Consider the following 17,668-nt stretch of genomic DNA (forward strand, 5'->3'; position numbering starts at 1 on the left):
CACCCCAATCTTCCGCACAGTGTACTCCCCCGCTACATCTACCAATGCGCAACAGCGCAAGTACCGTCTTCAGGTTCTTTGCGAGTCAGAAAACATCTCCCCATCATTCACAAGCCTACTACTATATCCTCGGGTCAGAATGTGACGGGCCGCGTTACGAATCATTGTGCAAATTCTGTATCCCGAATTTCTTGTTATCGGAATCAGTCCGTCCCATCGTGGCCTGATTGCTTGTCCAAGTCAAGTAGATGGAGCTGCTGATGCGGCTTACTCGGCGTCCCTACTAGGTAGTTGTACGTCGCACCCCAGGATCTCACCGTGCATCACTACACTCGGCAAGACTAGAATTTCTACTCCGATTATGAATCAGCAACTCGGTCTGAACTGCCTTCCAGTGCACCATGACGTTATCCCATGTCGCTCCAAGTCCCTGCCAGTTGAAACGAGGGAGGGGCCTAGCCTCCTCAACCCCACCCCCGCAGCTTGGGCGCCAAAGCACCCCTTTCAATCCATCAAGCTCTTGACTTCCAAGCTGTGCAAGTCATCATTTCCGGCTCACGCAAAGTACGAAACATATTCTGCCCTGTTCTGCCGATAGTGCCATTGTTGATCACTGGACCTACCGCCGAACGCGCCCCCTAACTAGCCAACCGATCCGATCGAGCTAGCGCCACCGCCGTCGCCCACCATGTCAACGGTTTCCTTCGAAGAAGACCCGGCTCTTTATATATTTACGTCTCTGACGGCTGGCTCCTCGCACATAGTCACGGCCACGTCGCGTCTAGAGACCATACTGCGCGCCAATCGAGTACCCTTCAAAGCCGTAGACATGGCCACAGACGAAAGGGCCAAGCGGCTATGGGCGCGCAGGGCAGGCAAGGCTGAGGGCGGTCGTGTAAGGAAACTGCCCGGCCTCTTTCAAGAGGGCTTCATAGTAGGGGTATGTCTTGAGAATAGGATGTCAGGGGACCTGTGCAAGCTTCCAACGGAGCCCTAGTGCTGCCCATGTACCGCGCTGTGCTAACAGGAGCTATCTTCAGGATCTTGTCGAAGTTGAGGATTGGAACGAGTATGGCGAACTGAAGCAGCATGTCAAAATCTACTACGACGAGCATACGATACCCAACATTCACAATAAACATCCTGCACCGAAGCTGAAACGTACCGTCAAGAAAACAACGGGCACAACAAAGGTCGCCACGGCCATCTCTGGTGTCACTGCTGCCGGCGCGGCTGCTGCTGCGGCATCTGCGAAACCATCCGGCGAGAAGGCCGGCAGTTCTGGAGAGACAAAGGAGCTACCAGTCCGTTCACTCGCCAATGAAGCGGCGGCCAAGGCCAAGGAACTCAAGTCTAAGAGCCTGAAGGAAAAGGCACTTGGCGCAGAAAAGCCGAATGGGGTGGATGAGAAAAATACAAGTGCCGATGCCAAGATCAGCAGCAAGGGCGAGTCCGCAAATGGGGCGAGCGAAAATGATACTAAGGATACTAAGGATACCACAGATGTCAAGAAAGACAGCAAGAGCATCGACCTAGACAAGGCTATTGACGGAGTTGTAGAAGAGACCAAGGCAGACGGGTCTGCAAAGAATGTTGTCGATGATAAAAAGATTACCACGCCCAAGTCACCCGCGAAAGCGAAAGCCGACGACGACGACAGCGATGAAGAAGATGATGCACAGAAAGAGCCCGAGCCTAAATCCGGGTCAAAGGCTCCGGTGGCTGCTGCAGCTGCAGCCACCATCGCTGCAGTATCCTCTGCCGCCGCTGCGGCTGTCGCTGCCGTCACACCATCATCCAAGGCGGCCAAGGACGGCACGCGACCAAAGACGCCCCCCAAGACAACCAGCACCGGGTCGCGCGCTGCCCAATCCAAGGTCGTGGGCGCCAGCCTGCAGTCTCCCACGAGCACGACATGGAAGAGCGCCGGCCGCGAGTCCCTGGCCGCGTCGGTGCAGAGCCCCACTAGCGGCAAGTGGCGGCAGGTGGTTGCCGAAGAAGACGACGACTCAGATGAGGAGGAGGATAGCGATGAGGAAGAGAGCGATGAGGAAAAGCCTCAGGCTCCTATTAAGAAGGTCGCGCCGCCGCCGGCTAAGGGTGGGGTGAACGTCAAGGAGGACGACAGCGACGACGACAGCGACGACGACGACGAAGAGGAAGAGGAAGAGGAAGTGAAGAAGCCAGCAGGGGCAAAGGTTGCACCCGCAAAACCTGCAGAGGTAACAAAGGCAATAGCAGCCACCAAGCCAGCAGATAATGACGAAGACTCTGACGAGGATGAAGAGGAGGACTCTGACGACGAGCAGGTGGTAAAGAAGTAGAGGTGGAAGGACTTGTCATTTAAACGAACACAATACACCATAGCCGAGCAATTATGCATTTCAACCCCAAATTACATGATTATTTCAGAGAGCCGACCGAGTTTACATGGTTTGAAAAAAATACCATTTTGTTAAAAGTACATTGTACACCACACTCTTGCCTTATTCAACTCCCAGGTACATATCCAACAAATTCATATTCATCCTCATGCAAACACCGTCTTCCTTGCATCTCGTTTAATACAAGTCCTCATCATCACTCGCCGTCCCATCCTGAAACCCCGCGACCGCTTTGCCCTTGCCCTTGTTTCCTCTCCCATTCACCACCACGCCATCCTCTCCCAGCGGCGCTTTCCCCTTGCCCTTGAGCGACCCGGCCGTGCCCGGCCGACTGCTCCTCGCCGACACCGGTCTCTGCTGCTGCTGCTGCTTTTTTTCTTCCGGGGCTCCGCCTTCAAACATGGCGCGCACCTTTTCATAGTGTGCCAGCTCGCCGGCCGACACGCTGGGGATGAGCTCGTCGTGGGCGTCGAGAAAGTCGCGCTCGGTGACGGTGACGGCGAGGTCGTCGGGAGTGGCAAAGTGGTCGAAGAAGGCGGCGGTCGAGAGCGGGGGCTTGTTGGCGCGATGGCGGGCCGGGTCGGCGTTGAGGGCGCGCACGCGGGCGTCGACGGCCGTGGCCTGCCGCGTGACGGCCTTGAGCATGGCGTCGGTGCAGAGGGCGTAAAAGTCGGCGCCGGTGTAGGTGAACGGGAGCTGCTGCGCGACAGTGGCGAGCGAGACGGAGGGGTGGAGGGTGAATCTGGCAAAGAAAAAAGCAGGTTAGTATAAGACGGGGGCTTGGAGGTTGCACGGGAAAGTATTGAGGGAGGAGAGACGTACTTTCTGGTGAGGGCCTCAAGAATGGTGCGCTGCTTGTCATGCGTGTCAGACACGCCGAGGTACAGCATCTTATCAAAGCGACCAGGGCGCAGGAGCGCCTGGTCGAGCAGATCCGGCCTGTTGGTGGCGCCAATGACAAAGACACCACCCGTGTCGTCGCCGCCCGACATGCCGTCCAGCTCCGCGAGCAGCTGCGAGACGATGCGGTCCATGACACCGCCGCTGTCGCCCTGGTTCCCGCGCTTGGGCGCGACCGAGTCGAGCTCGTCAAAGAAGACGACGCACGGGCGTGCATCGCGCGCGCGTTGAAACACGCGCCGCACGTTGGCTTCCGACTCGCCAATGTACATGTTGAGCAGCTCCGGGCCCTTGACGGAGAAGAAGTTGAGGCTGTACTCGGTCGCAATGGCCTTGGCCAGCAGCGTCTTGCCAGTGCCGGGCGGGCCGTAGAACAAAATGCCGGAGCGCTTCTTCATGCCGCGCGCAAAGAGCTCCGGTCGCTCCAGGGGCAGCTGGATCGTCTCGGTGATGGCGTCCTTGACGTGGCTCAGGCCGCCAACGTCGTCCCACGTCACGTTGGGGATCTTGGGCGCGCCAATGGCGTCGGAAAAGTTTTTGCGCGCCGCGTCCACGGCCACGTCAAAGTCGGCGCCCGTCAGGGACCGGGCGAGCGGGCCCCCGGCGACTTGCACGTCGCGGACCGTCATGGGCAGCCGCGAGGTCGTCGTCGTTTGGGCCGCGAGGGCTTCGAGGCGCGCGCGCTGGGCGAGGGCCGCGCGCTCCACCACGTCGACGAGGTCGCCGGCGACGAGGGCCGCCGTCTTGAGCGCAATCGAGTTAAGTTCTATGCTGGGGTCCAGCGTGATGCCGCGGTCGCCAATGACGCCACGCAGGATCGCCTCGCGCTCCGCCTCATCCGGCGCGCCCATGTCGAGCTCGTGCGTAAAGAGTGCCCGCACGCCGTCGGGCACATCGTCGACATTGTTAGTAGTGGCCACGAGAACGCGCGTGTCGGCGAGGATGTCCTTGATCGTGGCCTCGATGCGGTCGGCCGTGAGCGCGTCAATGTGGCGGATCAGCAGGGCACAGCAGTCGGCGCCGCAGCTCGCGGCGCGCTCGGCGCGCGTGCGTAGGAAACCTTCCGTCTTGACGTCGCTGCCGCTACCGCTCCCCTCGTTGAGGATGTCGTAGGCGTCAATCTCATAGGTGTGGAGACCAATGTCGGCGCATGACGTGGTGGCCAGTGTCGTTTTGCCAATGTTGCGGTGTGTCGAGGTGATCAGGATGGCCACGGGCGGCATCTTGAGATGGATGGCGCGCTGGCTGGTCGCGGCGACGAGCAGCTCGCGCAGTTGTCTGCGGAGAGGCGAGACGTGTTCCTGTCTGGTGACGGAGAGCGCCGGCGGCACGCCAGAATCGCTTTCCGACTTGGGGGCTTTGCGAAGACCGAGGTAGTATGGCCAGGTGCTCTGGTTGGTACCAGGGATGCGGCTGGTCACGAATCCTGACCCGTGCATGGCCACGGTTGCGCTGTCGATGCACGCTACAGAGCCCCAGAAATCTTGGGCAGACCCGTCTTCATCTTCGTCGGACTTTTGAATCTGGATATGGCCAACTTTGAACCACGCGACACCATCGTAATGGGAGCCTTGGGCCTGGTCACTAGTGGTGAGGGCCATAACATCGTCCACTTCGGAGCCACCAGCGCCAATGGCCTCCTGCAAGGCGCGTCCGAGTTGGGAATCAACAGACACGGCAATCAAGTCACCAGAACGCACCAATCGTAGCTTATCCGCAAAGTAGTGCTTCAAGCCACCGAGGACAGCTGTCTGGTAGGCTCGTTCAGCAGACACCGGAGTTCGCACATGCTGGATGGTAATATCGCGAGCATACGGCGGATGTGCTGCACTAGCAAATCGCGGGTTCGTACCCTTGCCTTGGTAGGACGACTTCTTCAGAGCTGAAATTCGCAGGTGAGTGGCGTTTTCGAGGTTGGCGAGGAGGACAGGCGAGGCATACACGGCAGGGCTGGTAGGGCGCTGAACCTGGGATTCAAAGAACGACAAACGACGCTCTCCGCCGCGCGAGCCAGCTATCCTATTCACAGCGCGTGGTGATGAGTAGCCCTCGGGAAGCCCGAAGACTCTGACCGGACGCCAGATGGCGGCCTCTGTATCGTTGTTGCCGAAGCTGCCCAGTCCAAAGGCGCCGAAGCCGTTGGCGGGTGGCTCTTCGGCGACCTCGATGCGTGCCCAGTCACCAGAAAAGCAGCCAATTTTGGACAGCGAAGACATGTCGACATATATTCTAGCCTCTTCATCGTCCTGTGCGGCAGGTTTGGGATGTAGAATTTCGGAGGGAATCGGTCCCTGGAGCCCGTGTGCCTTAAACAGACGGCCACGGGGTCTGTCGGCTCGCGCTGTTGTAGCTGTGAAGTTGGAGAAGACGGATCCCGGTGTCTGAATGCCGCTGGTCTTGCGTCCTCGCAGTGTAGCGATCGTCATAGGCGTGCCAGGGCCTATCGTGCCAGGTCCATTAATGTTGGTGGGGTGCAGCTCCGGCGCTTCGAGGGATATCATATCGTCCATGGAATCGTCAGAAAGTTCGTCTTCTTGCTCGGCGCCAGAGAAGTCAGTCTCTGTTTCGGTAGCCGACTCCGTCTCCGTCTCATCGGGCGGCGCGTCAGTCTTGTAGCGCTCTTCGGCGGCAGAAAAGAACTGATCGGCGCTTGTGTCCTCTCCATGGTCAACACTGCCATTGAGCTGACTCAGTGATGAGGCGCTACGCTCTTGTCTTCGGTGGACTCGGCCGCGCATGAGCACAATCTTGGTGTTTGGCGTAAGAATACCTTGCGCGACAGGCTCGCAGAGCATAATCTTGCCTGGATTGGGGGGCAAGTGCGTTACCGGGTGCGGCGGCAGCGGCAATGGGAACAAGTCGCCAGCATGGACCACCTTGAGCGTGCCGAGAGCAGCTCGCAGCGCAGTCATGAGACGGTCTTGGGGTAGTGTGCCGCGGGCGACTTGGTGAGTAGGATGTTCTCTGAAAAAGGTTCCTTGGCCATTTTCAAGTCGCTTAGTGAGCTCGCTCTCGAGGCTCACAAACACAGTCTCGAGCGGGACGGCGGCGATGTCGAGGACAAGAATCTCGATGCCGCTTCGGCTATGGCTGGACAGCTTGGAGGGCGCAATCTTTTGCAGTGTGACGGCGAAGCTCTGGAGGGCAGGCGAGGAGGGCGAGAACTGGACAGTCGAGTGGGCGAGGGCCGATGAGCGGATGACAGGCACAATGCACCAAGAGCCGCCAGTGGCAGAGGCGTTGGGCGTCCAGGGCGTAATGGCGATGTGGTGGATATCGGAGGAGCTCTCGTCATCAGTGTCTGCAATCCCACGGTTAGCAGCCGCGCTGGTCAGTAGCAAGTCGTTGCGCATCAACGTACCCCCGCAGAGGTGAGGAAAGAGGTCCAAAAACAGGTCCTGGGAGAGGACGCCGACATCGCTCTTGATGTGATCGTCGAGGATGAGGCGCGAGGTAATGGCAGGCTTGTCGGCACGTCGGCGACGAATCTTGTGCCGGGGTGCGGCGGCGGCGCTGGTCGAAGCAGTCGTCATGATGGCGGCTTAGGAGAGGCGATTCGATTGGTATCGAGGGCAGAGCTATAGAAAGCTTCCTCAGATGGATGGTGATGCAGAGCTCCGTTTAGCCGCCCCGCAGCACAGCTCTCGGCGGAGCAGGCCGAGGAACGCGGGACGTGGGACAAGTACCAAGGGCTCGCGGGAGACTGCGAGCTCGGATGCTGCCTAATGTGACAGAGCGCGCGAGGCTGTGAGAGGGGTGCAATTGGAGCGCAGAAGCGTCTGGGACGAGGTGCAAGAGGCGTGGAAGGAGTGGTGATTAATGTTAGTAAATGTTACGGCTTCGGGCACGGCTCGGTTGGATGCGACGGTGGAGGTGGACGGAGCAGGCCTCGGTAGAGCTGCGAGCTGCTGGTGGGCTGACGAAAGCGGTTAGGCGACGCCTTCAGGGGACTCAGTGGCTTTGGAGTCTTTTTGGGGAGCATTTTGGGCGACAACCCGCTGCAGTGCCCACTGTGGTTGCTGGTCTGGGGTTCGGTTCCGGCTGACTCCACTCAAGGCCGTCAAAGCAGCTTGTGACAACGCTAATAAGTGAATCGCATTTGCAAACAGCCAACAGGCAACTATGTATCGGAGACTTTGGGTATTGAAAAGAGTGGTCAATCTATGGCAATCATATTGGATCTTATGCGCTTGATTATCCGACAAGGAACCATTGTCAAGTCCCAACGGGTTGGACATGCACAGTTGAACCGCTGCTATCAATTTCTCGGTCAAGCAAGGAAACAAAACATATCGCCGAAAAAAAAAAGAGTCGATCAAATTGCTTTCCTAGACTCCACTCCGTCCCAACTGCTGCTTTTTGTCAATGACCATGTACTATTTGCAGCAGAATATGATTGAAAAAGCCTGGTATATTTGTCAAGCCAATCAGCACGCCGGTCGATGCGGTCGTCTTGTACCTTGTGTAACCGCGGGCTGCCACTCAGGCACCCCCTTACAGCCTTCCGGAACCACACACTCTCTTCTGTTCGGCCACGTCTTCCACAATACCTCACGCACTTCAACAAAGACTTGGTCTACAGCATCCATGGCCCATAACACGTCGAGGTGTTCGTACCCGGCCACGACTTTGCTATGGACGAGCCTGACATGAGGTTCCCGGCCGTTGCCGAAGCGGCGTAGTAGTCGTCGCCCGTCGACAAGCTCATCCTTTTCGCACACCCACAGCGCCATGGGCGGCGCCTGTTCGTCGTACCAGGCGGTGGCGCCACGCCCGTACAGCCGCCGGAGCGCAGTGCCCTCTTCCGTCTGGACCCGGACGATGCCGCCGCTGGTGGCCTCGTGCGCGTCCTCGTCCTCGTCAACCTGGTCCTCGCCGTGCACCGTCTCTTTGGTGGCCAGGACGCACGTGTGCCGCGCGAAGCCGTCGCTGCCCAGCCACCACCGCATCGTCTCGGCGCTCACGTACACGGGGGCAAACTGGAAGAAGCGGTCGCGCAGGCCGCGGTCCCACCGCCCGTCCGAACACCCAAGCAGGTACGAGAAGACTGTGTAGCCGAGCCAACCGTACATCTTGGGCGGCACCAGCCCATGCATCTGCATCATAAACGGAATGAAGGCGTGGATGCCAAACACGAGGCGGAACAAGGCCGGAGATAGCAGACGGACAAACCGAAAGTAGACGGTTTTGATCAGCGGCCCGGCATACACGGCGGGCGCCAGGGCACAAAATACCGAGATTTTGTTGCCCAGCTCCGGTCGCTGCTCCTTGGCCAGGGCGACAAAGGTCTGCGCAGTCCCTTGCGAGTGACAGACCAGGCCCAGCTTGGGAAAGCCAGTGTCGATTAAAACTCGGTCGATGAGGGCAGCGAGATCAAAGGCGCCCATTTGGTTCAGGTTCCAGCACCACATGCGCGGGTCGTCGGTCCGCAGCACCTCATGCCGGGGCTCGAGACCGCAGCGGTTGTTACCCAGCCACACATCGAACCCGGCCTTGCAGAGCCAAAAGGCCATGGACTCGTCGTCGCCGCAGCAGTAGGCGCCCGAGCTCTGCAGCAGACCGTGGAGCAACAGCACCGGCGCTTTGCGCTTCGCATCGGGGTCCTTGAGCCGCATTTTGGATTCCTGGAACACACGGCGGTTGAGGGCGAGAGGTTCCTTGGCGCTCGGCGTACTCGGAGGGGTCATAGACGTGCCATAGATCGATGAGGAAGCCGTCTTCCGTCTTAACCTTGATCTTCTCCACGTCGAGGCCGACCCTACGTGCATAATAGGCAATGTCGTTGGTGATGGGATCGCGGCCGCCCTCGGTAGGCTGATAGCGCTGGGCCAGGCCTTCTTGGTCGATGGGGCCGTCGCCGCAGGACATGCGTCGCTTCCAGGACCGCTCCTTGGCTTGCCGGGCCTCGGCGCGGCGCTGCTCCTCGTCGTAGAAGATGCGTCTCTTGTCGTAGTTACGGAATGTACATGTGTAAAAGGCCTTGTTGAGGAGGTCGGGGACGCTAGTAATCATGGACGCAATGACGATGGTGAGAAGGAAGAGCACGCTGAGAATCGATGAGCTGACTCTGAGGAGCAAGTACTGGAGTTTATTTGCGGCTGTTGGCGGTCCATATGTCGGCAGTGCTGCGAACAGACTCGTGATGTGAATGTTGTTGGTTTCATCTTCGTCTTGGCCTGTTTGTCCTCTTTTTTTGGTGTTCTCCTCCGTCTGGAGGTTGGCGCTGTCGACTCGGACATACTCTGCCTTGGTTGAACTGGCCTCTATCTGGGTACCAGACGGGAGGCTACTCTGCAATCTCGGGCGTCCTTGCACAACACCATTGGATGTCAAGGGCAGGCTCCTGGGGGTTGGGGCTTGCTCTTGTGCAACCATGGCGGCGAAAGGGGTTGGTTGTAGGAAAGTGAGAGAGAGAGTGCAAGGCAGGCCGCACGCGCCTCGCGAATGGTATTAGCTGGACCGCAGCAACCCCGCGAGAGCCGCCATCTATTTGATCTGCAGAACACAAAGCTTAATAATTAATCATGAAAAGTAAGCCAAACCAAGGCAGTCATGGCCAATTCCTGGTGCGGAGGAGTTGGGGCCCGCTAGTTGAATCTGGGGTTGGCGTTTGCACGAGCCGCATGTGATGGTTTTATGTGGGTGTCTAATGGCCTGGAGGATGGAAGTTGCAGTTGATGTTTAAGAGGATTATTTTTGATGTTTTTCTTCTGTCGACTTGGACCTATTGGGCGCTATTGCATACTCGCAAGTCGGGCACGCAACATGGTTGGGTGGTTACCCTGCACCAGGGGGACAAAATAAACCCGCCGGTTAGGAGCTAAATTTGTATTTATATTTATAATATATAGGTAGTTTAGTACTTATTAGGTTTCGGTTTTTTTACTAGTTCTTTTTAAGTTGTCCTAATAATAATACATAGCTATATCGCACTAGCCAACCCTACTATATAGTATAGGTGCCACTTCCTAGAGAGGTAATCCAGCCCTTAATAGTCTTAATAGTAAACCTCTATTTTTCTGGAATTACGTGTCTAGTAAGATGAAAGGTCCGGCTAGTAGCGCTTATTTTTTGAGTAGCAGCCTTACACCTTCTCGTTGACGATATTATTGACGTCATGATATATACAAAAACCCCAACAAACACAGTCCCACCATCGTCGCTACATACGACACAACGCACTATATAAACCATCCGACGACATTACAAACATAATACATCACCCCCAGAGCAAACAAACTCCCCTTAACGCGATGTCCTGCTCCAATGTCGGCGTGTCCCTCGACAACGCTGACAAATTGCAATACGCCGCCATCGAAAAAATCCAAATCGCCAGAATGAAACGTATACGCAAGTCTCTCCGGGCCATCAAAATTCCGACCATCAAAAAGGACACACTCGACAGCCTGTCTCTATCTCTAGGCCCAGAGCTTGATGTTGGCCGCGACGACGCATTGCCCTCATGCATCTCTAATACCTTCTTCGCGCCCTGCGACTGGCCGCTTGACGTCCTTGAGGACCGAACCTGGCATGAAAGAAGATACTGGTACGACCTGGGCCAAGTGAGGCGCGACCCGGCCATTTTGCTTCATTATATTCAGGCGACAATGACCTGGTACGAAGAGTGCCTCGACCGACTGTCAAACTTTGGGCCAGACCTGTGGCACGCTTATCGGTATGTGCAAATCTACTGTCTTCTTGGACACCACAGAACCTTGCTGACAGTCTCTAGTGATCAGCTGTCCATCAAAGAGGAGATCGGCCTATCCCTCCCGTATCGTCTGTTCCAAGAGCGCGGGTCGATCAAGTATTACCACGAATACTGCGGCATGTGGGTAATGTTTCCCGCACTAGAGACTAAGCTGCCGCACGTGTCCTGTATCGTTATCGACTCGGGTGTTCCCGAGGACGACGCCATCCTGCTCTCCGAGGCCGAGGCCGCCGCCGCTCTTGTCAGGTACCAGCTGCGAAGTCGCACCTTTACCAACCACCATACAAAACCCGCACTTATCGCCACCTTGCTGCGGAACCAGACGGCCCGCCTGACCCAGGCCTACTTTGACGGCAAGCAGAACAAGCTAGTCCTGCGCCAGTCGCGGACCCTGGACGTGTCAGGCCCCGAGCCCAGCCCGGACGCCTGGACGCTAGTGCGCTGGATCGCCAGTCAGCCTGTTGGGGAGACTCGCTACAGCGCGGAGGGCGTTAATCCGACGAACGCGCGTGGTCCTCCTCCCGCAAATATTGCGCCTGGAGTCCTGGTATAGCGACAGTCTCCTCTCTCGCCCTCCTCTCTCGCCCTCAATGCTATATTGGTAGCATATGGGTATAGTCTATCTGTAATAAATGAAGCGAAAGCAATGGTATTACTCATTACTCGGGCAGAGCGGCAGAGACGAGGTATGTCTGTATTCGGTGTGATTTACTAGCGTTTTCATACCTCTGTCAAATTCTATTGACGAGATAGTATATGTTGTAATACATTTGTAAGTCTAAGCTTTGATATACAGATAAAATGCATGACAGTCTTATGTTGTACAATGACGCTATACAGGCAGTCTGTCCCCGATTTTGTCTAGTCGTGTAAATGATGTCATTATATTCTCAGCCCATGCGCTCAGCCTCTTCGAGCAGCTTTTCGACGGTAAACCGGGCGTCCCCCGCGGCAAACCACTCGAGCAGCTGCTTGCGTGCGAGAGCGCGCTCCTTGCGCTCACCGTCGAGCTCGACGCCAGCCTCCCAGGCGCCGTAGAAGCGCTGGAGGCACATGGCGAGCCACTTGGCGTGCTCGGGGCGGACGCCGCGATCCTCGACGAGCTGGCCCTGCATGAGGACGAGGCCGTTGTCGGCGGCGAGATCGAGGTGGTGGGTGACGGTGGTGTGCGGCTGGGCAAACTCGCCGCGCGTCTTGTACTCGGCGAGCTGGGTGAAAAGGACGGTGCTCGTACGGGAGGGTGGATCAAACACCCACTGCAAAAAGTGCATCTCGGCGCCTTGCGTCGGGTGCGGGACGGGCAGGACGAACTGGGGCGCGGCGCGGGCGACGTCCTCCATGGCGGCGTACGTGGCGGCCGGGATGACGGCGCAGAGCTGCGCGGGGGAGGCGGCGTGCCGCAGGCGCCAGAGGGCCGTTATTTCCTTTTCCGGGAGCGCGCGCACCTTGTCGAGGTCGAGGATCTCATCGAGCGTCTTGACGGCGGGCCGGTCGCCCGACGCGGCCGTCTTGCGCGCGGCCTCGCGTTGGCGGGCCTGGCGGGCGAGCTCCTCGGCCGTCGGCGTGTGGTTGGGCTGGGCGACGGGCGTGCCCTCGGCCTGGGGGATGAACTGGTCAATGGCCGGGTCGAGAGCGCCCTTTGTGCGCTGGGCGAGGATCTCGTCGGCGTAAGCGGCGCGCAGAGTCTCGACCGAGTCGTGGCCTTCGGCGCGGGCCTTGCGGTCGAGCTTGTCGCGGTACTTGTCGAGGACGGCCTGCGCCGTGCTGTGGGTGGTGAGGAAGCGCACGTCGTGGACCTGCGCCCAGCGCCGCTGCACGGGGGCGGCTGGCAGCAGCAGCCGCCGCCGAGTCGCAGCGGCGGCGAGATGGCGGCAGACGGGGCTGCGGACGCAAGCGGCGGCCATAGCTGTGATGGGAGGCAATCGGTGATGTGAATCAATTGAAATTGGGAGAGGGGGAGGACGAGATGGATGGCGGTGGCTCTGTCAGGATGTTGCAACCTCGATTCCTTTTCGCCATCTGAAAGTTGAAGGCGAGTAGAAGTGGGGCACCTCGACAAGACGTCAGTGGGCTCCACCAACGAGATCTGAGTCTGTAATTATGAGGTAGCAAGTAGTATTAGTGACCACTTGTTCCCCTCTTAATGGTCATTTTCAAATGACCAGATACTTTCTGCTGGGTAGTCAAAGTCCAGGGCTACCTCGCAGTTCTTCTTCTTATTTTTCTGAAGGTAGATGTGTGAGGAGCGCGCATCATGTCTTGTGCTTCGGTTACAGCGGCCTTAGTTACAGCGGCCTTAGGCTGTAGGCTGTAGGCAGGCTGTAGGCTGTAGGCAGGCTGTAGGCTGTAGTCAGGCTGTAGGCTGTCCCAATAGCAGGTTATCTGGGGCTGAATGGCGCTGATTCAGGCTCCGTTACTGGTCGGCCACCTTGTGCAGCAGTTTGCACGCGGGGCTTTTTCGCCGCTGCACCACTGTCCTGGGACGCCCTAAAAAGCAACGCTTCCTCCATCATAAATCACACGTCAACCGCTGGCTTCTTCTTCCTCCTCGTCATCTTCTTACCAGACGTCCATTTTCGTTTGCCGTGTCCGCCTCCCAGTGCTTCAAGGCATTGTTATCTTCTTTCTGTTATCCTCTGTTCTTCGCTTCTCTAGACTCGCTGCCCGCGCCTTGCCTAATTCTCGTCCTCTCGTCCTAGCCTTTTTTCACTCTGCTTCCCACTTCTCTCGTGGTCAACCAGTTGTCGTTGATCAACCCCGCCTCGCGGCAAATGCCGACAATTTGAGCTGCGAAGCCTTGGGTCACTGTTGCCCATTTTGCATTGCATAGCGCGTCCTTGTTTTGGAAACTCACACAGGCATTTATTCTATTCCTTCTTCTTCCAAGCTACCCCCCGTGGCTTGCATCATGGCCGACTTTCGACAGCTTGCGCTTGAGTTTGTCCTTGCCGATGACCAAGCCCAGCAAACGTCCTTTGCCAAGCAGGCCGCGCAAGGCAAGCCTTGTCCAAATGGAACCCTCCATGACATAAAAAATGCCTACTAACCCTCTCCCAGAACTTCAGACCGCCGCGCCGGCCACCAACCCCGTCGCCCGCTGGGTAGAGTCCGTGCAGGCCTGGATGCCGGGAACCGGCGGTGACAGCCAAGACTCTCAGGAACAACCCGACTGGACGGTTCGAGCCAAAGGTGTGCCATCTATTGTGAATTTTGGTCAAGAATATATACTTACCCGAACAGCTTTGGAGTTTCTCTCAGAAACACTCGAGTATGTCGACAATGACGTTTTAAAGGCTAGCCAAGGTAAGTAACTTACCTGCGATATCGGCTCATGCTTATGGCTCATCACAACCTGCGCAGTTAAACTCTTGATTGGCTTCTTCGGCGCCATGTTCGATGTCGATCACAAGGCCGGCGTTTTGCCGTCTGCCTCGGCCCTCTCCAAAATCGTCGCCATGAAGTCGTTTCAGCCCTCGACTGGTTACGAAATCATCCAAAAAGTGTGCGCACTCAAGGACGATTTTCCCCGCCAGATAGCAAAGACACGACTCGAAGTATACGAATTGCTACGCTCCCTCATTTCACATAAAGACGTTGCCGCCAACATTAAGCGCCGCGATGATAGTTCTGGCTTTATCGTTGAGTTGATTGAACTCTGCCGCAGCGAGCGTGACCCCGACTGTCTACTCGTCTGGTTCGATATTCTACACACCTATATGCTGCAATATTCTCCCGAGAAGGACGTCCTGGAACATGTGTACGGTAGCTTCAAGGCTTACTTCCCAATCACCCTACCGCGCACCGCCCAGAGCAAGGTCACGCCCGAGGAGCTTAAATCTCAGTTGCGCAAATGTTTCTCGGCCCATCACGCCCTGGCAGACAGCACTATTCCATTTCTAGTCGGAAAGCTGGACCAGGGAGATGGTGTCACGGTAAACGTCAAAGTGGATGTGCTGCGCACTGTCAAGGCGTGTCTGGAGCAATACGAGGACCCCAAGCAGTCCGTGGTTCCCTTTGCTAATAGGATTTGGGGCAGCCTCAAGTATGAAGTTCGCAACGGTGAGATCGAAGATACCATCTGGGCCACCCTCGAAGCTCTCAAAGCCCTTACGACTCGTCTAACTGGGGATGATTTACGCGACTTTACCCTCAATGTCACCCGCGACTGTGTCAACGATCTCTCAAATGCCATGTATGCTGGTGCGGCGGGCCGACTACTTGTTGCTATTCTAAGCGCGTCGCCCGCCGCCTTTGTCCTCATGGTCGCACCTGCCATTACACACATCAAAGAGAACCTGCGCCATCCAAAGTCCGAGTCACATAGCCGGGATTTGCTGCGGCTCCTCAGAGTTATTCTCGAAACTCGGATACTGCTGATGAAGCACACCATCACTGCCGAAGAACTATCCGATTTTGTTTCCATCGACTCTGTTTTCAAAACCCTCTATGACGGCGTTGTCAAGACTCCCTTGATAGCTGCCAAGAACGCCAGCGCGTCTCCAGAGGAGCTCATAATCGGCACGGAAGTAGTTCAAAGCGCTGCTGTACTTCTCTGCCAGCGGGTCTCCGCGGCTGTTGACGGCACAACTGAAAGCCCCCGATTGTTATCTGACGAAACTTGTACTGAAATCTGTGATTTGCTCTTTGAAATTGCCATACGTCACTCGCAGGACCCACGACAACATCCCTCTGCATCTGATGAACTCGTCAATGAGACGGCCAAGTCTCTTCAGCGGATTGTTTTGGACCTACCAACCGCTTTTGCTACCCTATTGGAGAAGGGAATTGTCATCATACGGGAGGGATGCAAAGTGCCAGGCATTGACGCCGCGAAGACGATCCAAGATCTAGGATCAATGCTAGCATATGTTGGCTGCTCTGAACTCCCCTCGCCGCCCTCCCCTGGACTTAGACATTTTGTCACACTTATTTGTGCTTTGACAAATGAGCTCTTGGCAGCTATCGCATCCAAAGCAGACAACGAGCTTTGGTGTTCGCTGGTGGCTGGCATCCAATCAGCTTGTCGCTACTTCAACGACGCATGCTTCAAGAAAGACTTGGATCGTAATCAACTGCGCGTCTCTACCACGTGGCTGAGTGATATCACGAGCCTGTACCCCGAACTGAAGAGCGTGGGCAAGCCCGATGCAAGCCGCGAAGTGGATATGCTCAATTCTAGCACTGTCAAATCTATGGCCGATATTTACGGCGAGTTTCTTCTAATTACGTTATTTATCGTTCGAACGCTGTATCGCAGAGCAGCCCACACGACGGGCAAGATTGGAAATGAGAGCATAGTACTCAGCGACGACTTCCCTCCGGATGATCAGTTCTCTGCATCTCAATATCTATACTTGATATCTAGTCTCGCAAGCTTTGTTACACACGAGTTTACCGAGACGCAGCAAGCGGCGCTGGCAGCTGAGACGTGGGCCATCAACCTATTCCAAGATGGTTACGCGACGACGCCGAGCTCATGGAAATGGCTTGTCAACGGCCGCGTAAACTCTTTGACGTTTGGAATTGTGGAAGCTTTGCACCCAGCCAGAGTCGCCAAATTGGTTAGCAATGTAGACTACGATGGCTGGAATCAATGCTAATAGTGAATAGTTCGACGGCGATGTTGGCCAACAAATGCTTGTCGCCATCATCTCGAGCACAGAGAGAGATAACAGCGCCACTGCAACTGCGGTCTCCAAGTCGATCCTAAGCATACTCGCTAATAAATATACCTTGGAGACAGCCGAGCCAGTCCTGGACGCTATTAACACGCAATTGGCTAATGCGCTACTCAACTCAGATTACGCGTCCATTGACAAGGCCGTTCCGGTTCTTGCTATTGCGGCTGGTCTGCTCCGCCGATACAACGGAAAACAGACACAGCGCCTAGTCGAGCTCCTCCGCGACAGTCCCAAGAACAAAGCTATCGGCTACCACATAGCCCGCCGAATTGAGCTCATTGCCGCCCCGCAAAGTTTCCTATCTAAAGACGCCTATGCGGTGGTTAAGCCGCTGTGGATCCAGAAGCTCTATGTCCAGATGGCGCAGCCTATGTTGCAGTGTGCTCTGTCCACCAGCAAGTTCCCTTATGATAACATGGCCAAGACCAGCTTCGGTTTGGGTGTGCTCATGCTCGTGAAGCATATGCCTTACTCCATATATGAGGATGACGTTGAAAAGCTACTGCGAGTTGCTATCTCGGTTGCCCAGACTGTTGGTCTCGGCACCGACACGCTGGCCTCGCTTGATGTGCTCAAAACGACGCTGACAGAGGCGCCTGAAAAGTCGCAGGACCACATTCGAAGCATAATTGGAATCTGCACGAGCACCTTTGCTGTCGACCAGGACGCGAAACCGAAGCCAGATTGGGTGCCCGAGGATATTGCTGCAGCATCGCGTGATCCAGAGACGCTGGCGCGCTGTAGCAAGGCCGGGCTCCAGATTCTCGGCGGCCTGCCGCGGCTCGTCGAGTCACGCTACCTGTTGTCATATGTGCCTCAGGTAGAGAGATATCTTGCCGCAGCTTGTGGCCATGGGGTCCGCGACGTGCGTGCGTCTGCTCGTACGGCACGTGTGGCATGGGCAGAAGTGAAGTAAGAGGAGAGAATGGAATTGCATTCAACGACTTGATCGGCGCTGCAGTGGGCGGCTGATTGTGGTGTGGACAAAAAAG

The 17,668-nt window shown here is 56.6% G+C and overlaps 6 protein-coding genes across 6 annotated transcripts; 3 read left to right on the plus strand and 3 right to left on the minus strand.

Annotated features, from left to right (window-relative positions):
• Positions 1–829: 829 nt before the first annotated feature.
• Positions 830–2,324, plus strand: CCM_07261 (uncharacterized protein; the record flags this gene model as incomplete). The annotated part of the gene is made up of 2 exons (XM_006672399.1): positions 830–940; positions 1,041–2,324. 2 exons carry the CDS (start codon positions 830–832, stop codon positions 2,322–2,324), a joined length of 1,395 nt encoding a protein of 464 aa, XP_006672462.1.
• Positions 2,325–2,561: 237 nt separating this feature from the next.
• Positions 2,562–6,817, minus strand: CCM_07262 (peroxisomal biogenesis factor 6; the record flags this gene model as incomplete). The annotated part of the gene is made up of 3 exons (XM_006672400.1): positions 2,562–3,126; positions 3,207–6,585; positions 6,646–6,817. The coding sequence occupies 3 exons, from the start codon at positions 6,815–6,817 to the stop codon at positions 2,562–2,564; spliced, it is 4,116 nt and encodes a 1,371-aa protein (XP_006672463.1).
• Positions 6,818–7,711: 894 nt separating this feature from the next.
• Positions 7,712–9,659, minus strand: CCM_07263 (ab-hydrolase associated lipase, putative; the record flags this gene model as incomplete). Its single annotated transcript, XM_006672401.1, has 2 exons — positions 7,712–8,941; positions 8,976–9,659. 2 exons carry the CDS (start codon positions 9,657–9,659, stop codon positions 7,712–7,714), a joined length of 1,914 nt encoding a protein of 637 aa, XP_006672464.1.
• An 878-nt stretch (positions 9,660–10,537) lies between these two features.
• CCM_07264 (uncharacterized protein) lies at positions 10,538–11,548 on the plus strand (the record flags this gene model as incomplete). Its single annotated transcript, XM_006672402.1, has 1 exon — positions 10,538–11,548. The coding sequence occupies one exon, from the start codon at positions 10,538–10,540 to the stop codon at positions 11,546–11,548; it is 1,011 nt and encodes a 336-aa protein (XP_006672465.1).
• A 337-nt stretch (positions 11,549–11,885) lies between these two features.
• On the minus strand, positions 11,886–12,899 carry CCM_07265 (F1F0 ATP synthase assembly protein Atp11, putative; the record flags this gene model as incomplete). The annotated part of the gene is made up of 1 exon (XM_006672403.1): positions 11,886–12,899. One exon carries the CDS (start codon positions 12,897–12,899, stop codon positions 11,886–11,888), a length of 1,014 nt encoding a protein of 337 aa, XP_006672466.1.
• A 1,131-nt stretch (positions 12,900–14,030) lies between these two features.
• On the plus strand, positions 14,031–17,592 carry CCM_07266 (uncharacterized protein; the record flags this gene model as incomplete). Its single annotated transcript, XM_006672404.1, has 4 exons — positions 14,031–14,184; positions 14,236–14,298; positions 14,356–16,556; positions 16,606–17,592. The coding sequence occupies 4 exons, from the start codon at positions 14,031–14,033 to the stop codon at positions 17,590–17,592; spliced, it is 3,405 nt and encodes a 1,134-aa protein (XP_006672467.1).
• Between the last annotated feature and the right edge of the window lie 76 nt (positions 17,593–17,668).

The sequence above is a fragment of the Cordyceps militaris genome (assembly GCF_000225605.1).
Source record: "Cordyceps militaris CM01 unplaced genomic scaffold CCM_S00005, whole genome shotgun sequence".
Classification (NCBI taxonomy): Eukaryota; Fungi; Ascomycota; class Sordariomycetes; order Hypocreales; family Cordycipitaceae; genus Cordyceps; species Cordyceps militaris.